The sequence below is a fragment of the Chenopodium quinoa genome, unplaced genomic scaffold, assembly GCF_001683475.1.
Source record: "Chenopodium quinoa cultivar QQ74 unplaced genomic scaffold, ASM168347v1, whole genome shotgun sequence".
Classification (NCBI taxonomy): Eukaryota; Viridiplantae; Streptophyta; class Magnoliopsida; order Caryophyllales; family Amaranthaceae; genus Chenopodium; species Chenopodium quinoa.
The window spans coordinates 314,272-327,031 of record NW_018744949.1 but is presented as its reverse complement, the minus strand read 5'-3'; the positions used below and the strand labels follow the sequence as shown (position 1 = coordinate 327,031).

Genomic DNA, 12,760 nt, shown 5'->3' with positions numbered 1-12,760 from the left:
ATCTAATGTACTACAAGAAGAGCGACATTGGTTACGAGTAACAATATGTCAGCCTGATTTGAAGGATGTCGTTGCTTATATTGGGTGTTTAGCTTGTGGGAAGCACATAAATATTCCCGTCGGTACAAAATTAAGTTGTGCCAACTGCAAGAAAAAGGATAGCATGTCTGCACACCGGTAAAAGCTTTGTATTATAACTTTTAAATTTGGCAGCACAATTACACATCACTAATGTGCTAAATTAACATTTATGTTGCAGAGTCACATTCAAATTTGATGCCACAGATTACTCGGGAACAATGGCTTTCATAACGTTTACCGCTGATACAGAAAAACTGTTTGGAATATCTGCCGAAGAAATTTATTTGATAAAAAACTCTGTAAGCATTTCACATATATTCATGCTTTTAGCCATGCCTTTACACTTTAGCAAGGTCACATGTACTTCTGTTTAATAACACACTTTTAAAATTGGTCATGGTTACATAGGAAAATATTCAGATATTTGATTCAATTCAACAACAGATTTGTAACACTCATTTTCTGGTGCAAGTTGGTCCAAAAACAGCTCTCTCAAGAAACATTATCCTTCAGTGATGTTTGAAAGGCATAGAACTAGAGGCAAACAATACAAAACTTGACAACACCAATTCCATGCCCACATAACAATATGCTGAGGAAACCCAATTACCTTCATCTTCAGGAGCATATCCACATACACAGCATGCAATTACAGGTTCACCTTCACAAGATCATGTTGCTGCAATCATAAATGCAAGTAACTTTCCTTCTGGACAGAAAGACTTGGGATTTAATAATTTAAGTCATACAGCAGCTGTAGTACATGTTACAGATTCTGATGTGTTGTCAAAGAAACAGAATATGAAGCAACTGATGGTGAATCTGCAAATAACTCAGTCATGGAGTTATCACGACAACCATTGAAGATAAGTCGTACTAAAGCACATATAGCCAAAACAAAAAGTGCTACAAAAGATTGGAATCCTATTGTTCCTGGTAACTTTGCTCAGACAGAAACTACAATGCACATTCATTTAGCTCTAGATGTTAACAAGATACCTGCTTTGAGCTCTGATAAACCAATTGCTGCTGTTAATGAACAAGGCCATGGAAGTTTTGGTGTTGTTAAGACACATGGTGCTTCTATCAAACAAGAAGCATCATTCAGTAAATCTACTGAAGTGATTTTAACAAAAGAACTATGCAAGAAACGCTCACTGAATGCTCTGGTTGCAGTGACAGAAGAAATAGATCCAGAACAAAGAGGTAACTCAGAGATCAAATACCAAAATGTGATTGCAGAAGCTGTTAGTTCCTCTACACTTCAAGAAGATAGTGCTCACACAACCGGGTAACATCACTGGTTCTTTAAGCTTAGAAAGACATATCAAAATAGAATTGGTACTTTAACAAAATATGGTTTAGACTTTTGCATGAGAAACAATTGTAACATCATAACTGAATTCCAAATTTTGTTATGCATGATTTAAAATTGAAAAAACTACAGGAATAATGTCTATTCATGCATATTATTATTTTAGCTGTGTTAGGGGATGTTGTAGCTTTAAACTAGAAGCATTGGTATTTTACTTTTGCCTACTGAAATATGTACAACTTAGTAGTACATGACAGTTTAAGTAGCTATAACTGCTTAAGATAATGTATCGGTTCTGATTTGGGTAGAAATACCCAGGCCACGTGGCCCAATCAAAGGGTGACACGTGTCACCCTAGGAGAGGTTCAAAGTGAACCAATCCTTAGCTGACACGTGGCACTCCCAATCAGTAAGGAAAAAAGACAGCCTTCAGGGCCCAATTCCCGAGAAAAGCCGCAAAACGGCGCAGCCCCCCAAATCTAGGTCATAATGACCTAGATAAGGGTACATTTACCAATGACCCTATAAATAAGGGGATTTACCCCACTTTGGGGACACGTTCAATCATTACACACAATCAATTCTCTCGAAAACAGAGAAATCACCTGATCTCGGAATCCGAGAACATCTCATTTTACTTTCCGCAAATATACATCACTCCGAACACTTTCTAACTTTATCGTCGAAGGCGGAACTCCGAGCACCCGGAGCTTCCGTTGTTTTGCAGGTACAACCGGCGGGAAATCAGTCTTGGTGACGTAACTCTCCCAAGGGAGGAAAACCCCAAAACATTTGGCGCCGTCTGTGGGGAGAGTACCTCTAAGATGGTTTCTCAAGAGATTGTACCGCCTCCTAAGAATAAGCAGCTTACGGCTGAGGTCTATTCAGACAATGATACGGAAGCAGAGTCAAAACATATACGGCCATAGATGGATCCCTCATTACAAGGCGCGTCCGTTCCAAAGACAACAAGGAACGGGGCGATGCTCAAGCAGGTCCGAGTAAGTCATCCGGCCAGCCCCAGGCGGCAGGACAGCCTGCTCACATCACCCAAGACGAGTTCATGAAATTCATGACGGGTTTCAAGGGAGAGATGAAAGATTTGACCACCAAAAGGACGATTGGTCCCAGCAAGGGTCAGCCGGCCAAGAAGCCTTCTCTCCGTTTCCCCGAGATAGAGAAGAGGAAGGTCATTCGGCATGTTCAAGAAGACATTTTCTGATGCCCGCCTTTAAATCGAGCAAAAGAAAAATCAGCAACTATTTTAGTCGGCTTCAACGTCGAGTTTCCCAGACAACTTCAAGAATACCTCGATGAAGTATTCTCAATCTGTACAAGAGAGCCTATCAGGCGGCCTGTCCGTCCATACAAGTACTCAGATGATCAGCTCGACCCCGTATATGACCCAGCAGCCATGCGGGTCGTATGCCCAGCCTTAAATGCAGCCTGCCCTCTTCGGGGGTCAGGCGGCATACAACGTCCAGCCACTGGACTGGCAGCTCTGTCTGCTAAAACTTGGAGAACAACCTTCTGTATTCTCCAAGGAGATCAAGGAGATAATCAAGGCGGCATAGCTAGCCAAGGTTAAGAATGTCATGGTGGGTACTTACGATGGTACCACCAACCCAGAAGACAACCTATCGGTATACACCCACCTCATGTACTTACAGGGGTTGGATGACGCCGCATGGTGCAGGTGCTTCCCAGCCACGCTGAAGGGCATTACCCAGTAATGGTTCGATAATTTTCCGGATGGGTGCATCAACAATTTTAGGACGCTTGCATTCTTGTTCGCCTCGAACTTCTCCATGAACATACCCGCCGAAGAGACAAGCCTCGACTTGGGCGCGGTACAACAGGGAGAAAGGGAGGGGCTCCGCTCATACGTCAGGCGGTTCAATCTAGTGAGAATCTAGATCCAAAGACTGTCTGACGTTGTTTCTTACACAGACTTCTTCAAGGGTCTGAAAGACGGGTTGGCATTCAAGTTTGACCTCATGTGGAAGAGGACCTCCACTCTTCAGGAAGCACTGATGGAGGCGGAAGCCTATATACAGGCAACCGAGCTCTGCTCCACCAGCAAGCAGTCGGACTCAAAGAAGTCCGACAAACAAAAAGGGAGTCAGCAAGAACAGCCGGCTCACAAAGCTGAAGAGAGCAAGAAGAGAAAAGAAATCAGGCGGTTAAGGATTTTGATCAGTCGTCCCAGAAGAAAAAGAAAGAGTTTAAATCGTACGTCCCAAAGTACGAGTTTAACAAAGACTACTACTCCATCCTCATGAAGATTAAAAACCGGGTGACTATTGAGAAGCCCACAGCTATGAAAGGTCCGGCCAAAAACCAGAATAAAGACAAGTACTGCCACTTCCATGAGGATATTGGCCATGACACCAACGACTTCTATAGCCTCAAGCGGTTGTTGGATAGATTGGCTGATAAGGGGGTGTTAAAATCTTACATCCTCAAGTCTAAGGTGACTCTGAAGACAAACCCTAGATAGCCGTAAAAAAAGCCAGCAAAGCCTACTAGTAGTTCGGAAACTGACAAGGAGCCGATCTACACCATAGCAGGCGGCTTTGATGGAGGGGGCCCGACCATCAGGGGCACCAAGGACCATGTCAGACGGCTGGATGTCAGCTCCGTCGATGAGAGCCAGGCGTCTACCGACACATTCCCTAAGGTCATCATCACTCAAAAGGACCGGGGCAAAGTCCGTCGGCCGCATGATGACCCCATTGTCATTGAATGCAAGGTGCCTAACTAGAACGACAGTCGAATCCTCATTGATACCGGTAGCTTGTCTGACATCATCAGCTACAAGTGCCTGTCCAAGCTGAAGTACAGGCCCGACAGCATGCACAAGGTCACTCATCCCTTGGTTGGTTTTGGGGGTGGAGTTGTGCACCCAGTCGGCCGAATTGACCTACTCATCCGGCTTGGAGAAAAGGGAGAGGGGCGCCACATGGTCGTCCAGTTCCTGGTCGTGGAAAAGGTGACCGCCTATAATATGATTTTGGGTCGTCCAACTCTGAACGAATCTAAGGCCGTCATCATCCCATCCCTTATTCTGCTGAAATTTGAGAAAGATGATGGTTTTGTTGGCTCCCTGAGCGGGGACTAGAAGATAGCTCGAGAGTGCTACCTCTCAAACGTCAAGCCCACTGCGGCAGCAGCCGGCAGGGTGGGGAGCCAATAGACCTTGACGATGTCAAGGAACAAGACACTACAAGAAAACAGCTTGATTCCGACGGAAAAAATCCGCCGGAAACATCGGAAATTCCGTCGGAAAATGGTCTTCCGTCGAAATCAGTCTGTCGCAAAGCCCTTTAAAGGAAATTCGACCTTTTCCGACGGAATTTCCGTCGGAAGGCTAGTTTCCGACGGATTTAATTCTGTCGGCGCTTTTTTTACTTTAATTAAAATTCCGTCGCAATTTTCTGACGGAAATTTCCGTCGGAGTTGGAGAGGTTTCCGACGGAAATTTCCGTTGGAAGAGGTATATTCCGACGGAAATTTCCGTCTGAAAAGTCAATAAAAAAAATTAAAAAAATAAAAAAAACAGCCAAACCCCTAACCCTTACCCCACCCAGATCCACCACTGCCCACACCCCTGCTCGCCACCCTAACCCACCCCACCGCCACCCCCTAACCCACCACCCCCACCCACCAGAACATACCACCGTAACCCCAACCCACCCCACCGCCACCCCCTAACCCACCACCCCCACCCACCAGAATATACCACCGTAACCCCAACCCACCCCACCACCGTGACCCCATTAGCCCCCCATAACCACCACGACCACCACTGAACCCTAACCCACCACCAGATTCCTCACCTAACCCAAACCCACCCAATCAGATCTACCACCTAAATGAACCCCACCCAAACGAACCCAGATCTACAACCCTAACCCTAACAAATTCGGCCGAACCACCCATCCTAAGCAAACCACCCCACCACCCACCTAAAACCACCGCCGCTACCGCCTAAACAAACCATCACAGCCTAAAAATTAACAAAAAAAAAATTAAAATCCCAACCCAACCCCCAACATCGAAAAAAAAATAAAAAAAAAAATCCACCACAACCATATATATTCAAAAAAAATCCGATTAAACAACAAAATAAAAAAAATAATAATAATAAAAAAAAAGATACATACCTTAATTCGACCACACAAAACCTCAAAATTGGGTTTACGAGGCCAAATTCGACCATGAAAACTCTAGATCTAGAGTTTTCATGGTCGAATTTGAATTGAAAACCTTTGTTTTTAGCAAGAGAACAAAGAGAAAGGCCGAAAATTGTTGTTGATGTTGATGTCGGAAATTGTTGTTAATGTTGATGTCGGTGACGGCAGAGAGGAGCAGAGAAGCAGTGGTGGTGTTGTTGTTGATGTCGATACGGTGATGTCAGAGAGGAGTAAAGAAGGAGATCGAGAAGAGAGAGAAAGGGGGAAAGAGGAGGGAGGAGAAGAGAAGAATACTGAGAAAGGGAAAAAAGAAGGAGAAAAGGCGGAGAAGAGGAGAGAGAAAGAGAAAGAGAAAGCAGTAGCAGAAGGAGAGAGATAGAGAAAATGAAATAAGGGGAAGGGGCTGTCGGTTTAGGGTTAAGAGGGTAAGTTTTTTTTTTAATGAATTTCCGAAGGAAAATCCGTCGAAATATTCCGACGGAATTTTTTTTCCGTCGAAAATTTAAATCTCCGACGGAATAATCCGTCGGAATATTCCGAGGGGTTTTTTTCCGTCGAAAATTTAATATTCCGAGCTGTTAATTCCGGAGAATTTAATTCCGTCGCAAGAATTCCGAGAGATTTTCCGTCATAACGTACCTTTTCGGACGGAATTTTCTAACAAACCATAATTCCGTTGGAAAATTCGAATTTTCCGACAGAATTTAGGTCCGTCGAAACGATTTCGTCGGAAAACGGCCTATTTCTAGTAGTAAGAGCCTGCCCCACCAGCAGCCGGAAAGAAAAGAAAGGCCGACCAGCTGGTGGCTGTTAAAAAAGAAAAGCAATAGCAATCACTGACCGGGGAATGGTCACACGACCTCCGTCCCCATCCGACTGGTGAGCACATGGATATTGCTCTAGACAACTCCCGTTCGGAGAACTGTTAAGGTTGGGACGGTTGCTTTTGCAAAGCTGGGTGCAGACTTGCACAACTTGCTGAAAGAATTCAAGGACATTTTTGCCTTTGAAGTGAAGAGATGCCAGACATCAGCCCGAATCTTGTTGTCCACAAGCTCGCCGTGGATCCAAAAATGAGGCCTGTGAGACAAAAGAAAATAAATCACGGCGAGGAGAGAAGTCAAGCGGCAGCCGCCGAAGTAAACAAGCTGTTAGACGCGGGGTTTATTCGGCAATGTCACTTCCCAGACTGGATTGCGAATGTTGTGCTTGTAAAGAAGCCGAATGGTACCTGACGCATGTGTGTTGATTACACTGATCTGAACAAGGCATGTCCGAAGGACAGTTACCCGCTTCCAAAGATCGACATTCTGGTCGATTCAACAGCTCGACATGCTTTGATGAGTTTTATGGATGCCAATTCCGGCTTCCATCAGATACCCCTGTGGAAAAAAGATCAAGAGAAGACGGCATTCGTGTGATTAGGGGTTATTCTACTATATTGTGATGCCGTTTGGCTTGAAGAATGCGCCTACTACTTTCCAACATATGATTAACTCGGTCTTCTTTAATCAGATTGGAAGGAATGTAGAGGCGTACATTGATGACATGATTGTCAAATCCAAGCTACAGACGGATCACCTTGCTGATCTCCAAGGAACCTTCACCACACTTAGGTGGCACAAGGTCATGCTCAATCCCAAGAAGTGTGTCTTTGGTGTTAAGTCTAGGAAGTTTCTCGGATTTTTTATTGATCAAAGGGGGATAGAGGCCAACCTAGAGAAGATACAGGCGGTTATTGACATGAATTTCACCTCGCACTGTAAAGGAAGTACAGATATTAACCGGTTGTCTGGCGACATTGGGGAGATACCTCAGCCGGTCAGGCGACAAGTGCCTCTATTTCTTCCAAGCAATCAGAAAGAAGACCATGTTTGAATGGGGGGATGATGCTAAGGCATCCTTCCAAAAATTGAAAGAGCATTTGCATTCCCTGCCAAGGCTTGTCAACCCTTTACCCAAGGAGACGCTTTACATGTACTTAGCCATTTCAGATCATTCTCTCAGTGTCGTTCTCCTTGCTGAGAGAAACGACAATCAGCTCCCGGTCTATTTCATTAGCCATATGCTTCGAAATGCAGAGCTCTGGTACTCTATGATTGAAAAATTCGGTCTCGCCTTGTTCATGACAGTCAAGAAGTTGAAACCTTACTTCTTGGCACATCCGGTGGTAGTCTATACAGATTAACCCCTCAAGCGGTCAATGACAACTTTAGAGTCATCCGGCCGAATGCTTAAATGGGCTATTGAAATGCAAAGTCTTGAAATCTCTTTCGAACCGAGGAAGGCAGTGAAGGAACAGGCGTTCACACTTCATTATTGAAATGCCAAGGCCAGTTGAGCCGGAAAATCTTGATCATATTTGAAAGGTGTATGTAGACGGGAGCTCTACTATGAATGGATGTGGTGCAGGGATAATATGTCAGTCTCCTGAGGAGGACAAGTATGAATATGCACTGAGGTTTTAGTTCCAGGCCTCGAATAATGAGGCAGAACATGAAGCCTTGTTAGCTGGCATCCGCATGTGCAAGGCGGCAGGGGCAAGAAAAATTGATGCCTGCTTTGATTCTCAATTGGTTGTTAGCCAATACCATGGTCACTATGAGGCCACTCATCCGGCTATGATCAAGTACTTGCAGGCTGTCAGGACAGAAGCTGGGACACTTGATGAATTTCATCTAAGTCAAGTGCCCCCGTCGGAGAACAATCAGGCAGATGCTCTTTCCAAGTTGGCATCATTCGCCTCCTGTCATACACCTTAGTCAGTCTTCTGGGAGGTAATGGAAAAGCGAAGTATTGAGGAAGATCCCATTGGCGTTCTTAACCGGAGTTCAACCTAGATGGACGGTGTTTCGGGGTTTTTTGATGTGTCCTGCGGGAGAGTTACGATTCCAAGACTAAGCTGCCGGTGCCTGTACCTGGAAGATCACGAAGACTCCGGTTGGTAGGAGCTTCGCCTCCGACGATCAAATTAGTATACGTACAGGAGAAAAGAATACGGAATAGGTTAAATTCTTCTCGCTGATTGGGAGAATTCCGCAATTAATATTGCTCGGTAATAGTGTTTATATTTTTGAATGCCCCATTAATGAGGTTTGCCCCACTATTTATAGTAGGACAGACAAGTCCCCCATGGAGGGTACCAAGGACACGTGTCAATAGGGGATTGGAGCCCTTTTGACTAATGGTGATGCGCCACGTGTCACCAGCCTATTGGGCCACATGTCTAGGATAATTTTTACCCTAAACATTTGCCCTTCATAGGTGCTGACGTGGCTGTGCCACATGGCACCTGTGAAGAACTCTTTTTTTTTTTTTAATCTCTTGGATTATGGCTGTTTGGGTGAAAAGGCGGGAAAAGCAGAAGGTGAAGAGTCGGGACTCTTCGCCTTCTGAGGAGAGGCCTATAAATAGGCAAGTCCCCTCCTCGAACCCTCATTTACTAACTTTGCGAATTTTTTGATTTTCGAGAGCAACCGGTATTTGAGAGTATTTCTGAGATAAACACTGCGTGATCATCCGGTTTACAACCGTCTGAGGGGTTGGATAGCAAGCCAAATTTTCACCTACACTTCAAACAACACAGCCGGCTCAAGTGACGCCTGTGTCTTTGCAAGCAATCCCAAGAAATTCTTAGCGACCAAGCGGTTTTTCTCCTTCTTTCTTTTAGGTACCGCCTCTATTCTTTCAAGCTCTTCCATGTATTTTCGCTTGATTCTTTTGTTTATTTTCTCGTTTATATGTCCCATAGTTAGATGGACCTTTTATACCCCCATCCGGAACATAATAATGAGACCAGCCGGTCTATTAGTATGGCTGAGTCCAGAATTGGAAACACCGACTGTAACCTCTTGGATTTGCCTTGTTTATCTCCCAATCCGACCGTCTCCGTGTCTGTGCAGGACACAATGGCCAGAACCAGGAAGACGGTTGTGGACCCCAATTATAGAGGCGGTGGCTCTGACGAGTTGCCGCCTGATGAGAGGGCCCCTAATGAGACAGCCATGGGATCTCCTAGAGGTATTCCCAGCACGCCTAGTGATAGCATTCTAGGCTCTGGTCAGGGAGGCGGTGAGGAAGTCGCCTCCGTTGAACGAAGAAACTCATCCCAAGAGGCATCCTCCTCTGCTTCTGGCTCTACTCTCGATCCCGTGGAGAGGAGCTCTATCTATCTAACGCCATCCGTTGATAGTGAGGAGGAGGAGAGACCCTCCTGGCAAACCAAGGGTGATCCTTTGATGATCACCGTCTCTACCAAAGACAGAGCCATGATGCAGAACAATTTGGCCGATTTCGTCCTCAAGCGGCCCCTTGGAACGGGATATAGACTGGTGGTCCCGCCTGCGAAGGGGACAATTGCTTGGGAAGATGACCAGTGCAATGCAGACGACTGGTTTGGCTGCTACGAGGCGGCATTCTTGGCGGGGCTCCGCTTCCCCCTTCATGACACAATAAAGGCCATACTAAGGGGGTATGGCTTGGGCATCTGGCAACTCACCCCCAAATGTTGGGTGAATATTCTCGGGTACATCGCCGCCTGCGAAATGCAGGATCTGAACCCCGGATGGGAGGCGTTTGCCCATATGCACTACTTGAGTAGGAGCCCAGGCGGCTGGAGAGCCTGGTACACCCTGACCACCTACCCCCAGTACCTTATGACACTTGACAAACCGTCTAAGTGGTTGGACTGGAAGAGCCACTTCTACCTGGTCAAGGCTCCTACAAATGAGGAAAACAGAGAGTTCCCGACATACAACCGGAAACCTGAACTTTTGGGGCAGAAATGCCAGATGCCCCCAGTGCCGGAGAGGGATAGGGAAGCAATCCTGGACTCCCACTTTTTTGAGCTCGTCCCTTCCACCCTCTCAACCGGAGAGGTAATAAGGGTGCCCAAACATGAGTTTCTAAGGGACGAGGCCTTTTTGTCCGCCTGCGGGCTTAGCAGCATGTTCGAAAAACGTAGGTTAAAAGCCTCATCCGGCGTGTTAATGCTGGATGACTATTTTCTCTTGATTACAATGCTTGTTTGCTATTGTCTTGACCTTGACCGGACGTATTTGATTTGTGTTTTGCAGAAGAAGCAAAGAACATGTTGCCAACAGAGAAAATGCCTGCTAGGAAGGCTTCAGACATCCGCAAGGAGAATCTGGAGAAAAAGCTTGCTGCTCAGGCGGCTAAGAAGGTTAGACCGTCTAACTTTTCTTTGATTTGTTTGCTTTACTCCCGTTTTGCTCATTTCTTCGCCTGATCGTTTGTTTCTTCGTTTCAGGATGGGAGCAAAGCTCCTCGCTCCTTGCAAAAGCAGATTCGGCCGAAGCCGACTGTAGAGGAGCCTGCATCTAAGGTGCAAAAGACCACATCCACCGCCTGGCCCTCTACCGGCGGTAAATCAATAAATACGCAAACAAGAGGAGGTAAGGAGAGCCAAACGTTCTGCGGATGACGCACATAACGTTGCTGAATATTCAATGATTGTGCATGACTTAGAAACTAAATCTATAATCATGCGACAGGTGGACCAGGTTAAGACCCTCCAAAATGCCCTCAATGAGTCCAAGAACAAATTGGACAATCTCAAGGTGGTGTTGGACAATGCCGAGAAGGAGCTCAAGGACCATGAGGAGCCCCTCAAACGGCTAGATCAGGCGGAGAAGACAAGCACCCGCCTACAGAAAGAGAATGACCGCCTGATCAAAGAGGCAGCTGCTGCAAAGGGCAACTTCCAGGCCACCCTTGAAGCAGAACAGAACCGGCTCATTGAGGAGAATGAGCAAGACTGCGAGAACAGAATGAAGAGGGCGTTCTCCATTATCCATCCGGGTACAGACTACAACGTCTGGGAGCTCGCCTACAAATATGCAGATCTCGCCATTCTGGCTGAAGAGGGGGGTCAGCCGGGGCCTGAACCCTATGAGAAGTGGGTTGAGGCGGAGTTCAAAAGGATGGAGGAGGAAGCGGCTGCTAATGAGGAGGCAATTGAAGATGAAGTTGCTCCTGGCTCCGTCCCCACCATTGATCCGTCACACCCGGAAGGGACTCAGGCTTCGGAGGACCGGGTGACCGTGCAGATAGAATAGCAACGACCTCCCGGCCTGCGCGCCAAGCATTATCTTGTAATCGCGCCGGATGAGTCGGCTTACTCTGCCATTGTATTTTATTTTGAATATTAATATATATATTTTCCCACCGGCTGTGCCGGTTTTGTTGAATGATTTCTCCTTATTTGCACTTTAAATTTTTCTTAGAAATTTCTTCAAGTACTATTGTCGTTCGAAGCGGAGACGGAGTGGGGTTGGGAATATTTCCCCCTGGATAGGTGACTGGTAGAGCTGCGCTCAGCCAGGCGGCTATCCGTATGCCCCCGGTTAGGGACTGATGATATTTAAACACGTACAACCCGAGTGAGAACACGGCTTTAAGTACTGTGTAGATTTTGTTTTGCTAGGTTGTCGGCTGCGTTTTTTTCGTTAGGTGCTCAAAGATAGAATTGATGGTGAACCGTATGAGGTGCTTTTGCGTAGAATTGAGTTAGCATTAACATGTTTATCCTGCGCCTGCCTCTTCAGAAGGGGTAGACGGCGGTCTGGATGTACTGGGAGTACCGGCTGCCTTTTTCGAGGCTAGCTTCTGTCGGTACTGCTTTTCAAAGAGAAAATCGGCTGCACTTTTGGGAGTGCTAGTCAGCTATTCTTTGATGCAATGGATAATTCAGGCAGAAATAACCGGCTTGATTTCCATTTATTATATCCGCTTGAGATTTGATCACTAGAACAATTTACCACCAAAAAGGGAGATGCTCTCTTCAGTGAATTCACCCGTATGGGTGTCACCGGATGTGCTGCTTGGGTAATGCCCAAGACATGGCGCATGAAAATTAAATGATAAAAGCCGCTTGTGTTAAGCACAAGACCTAGCATGTGAAAAGTTAAATGATGAAAGCCGCTTGTGTTAAGCACAAGACATGGCATAGGTATACAGAAACATAATGAACTAAACTGTTTTCATTAATCATACGGTAATTACAAGAGTTTTACAGTTCTTAGAAGTAGTACTTTTTTAAGTTGTCTACATTCCAAGTTCTAGGCAACTTCCTACCGTTTGGGGTCTCCAGGCGGTATGTGCCATTTCTAACTTCTTCAAAAATCCGGTAGGGGCCCTCCCAATTTGG

The 12,760-nt window shown here is 45.9% G+C and overlaps 1 protein-coding gene across 1 annotated transcript; it reads left to right on the top strand.

The window, feature by feature from the left end:
* The first annotated feature begins 7,282 nt into the window (after window positions 1–7,282).
* Window positions 7,283–11,801, top strand: LOC110706234. The gene is made up of 2 exons (XM_021884126.1): window positions 7,283–10,774; window positions 10,862–11,801. Exons 1-2 carry the CDS (start codon window positions 9,348–9,350, stop codon window positions 10,917–10,919), a joined length of 1,485 nt encoding a protein of 494 aa, XP_021739818.1. The 5' UTR covers window positions 7,283–9,347; the 3' UTR covers window positions 10,920–11,801.
* Window positions 11,802–12,760: the final 959 nt, after the last annotated feature.

Bases quoted from the DNA above. Each gene is read 5' to 3' on its own strand.
- LOC110706234 (XM_021884126.1), top strand. From the start codon at position 9,348: ATGGACCTTTTATACCCCCATCCGGAACATAATAATGAGACCAGCCGG. The intron at 10,775-10,861 runs GTTAGACCGTCT...TCTTCGTTTCAG, and splicing joins CTGCTCAGGCGGCTAAGAAG to GATGGGAGCAAAGCTCCTCG.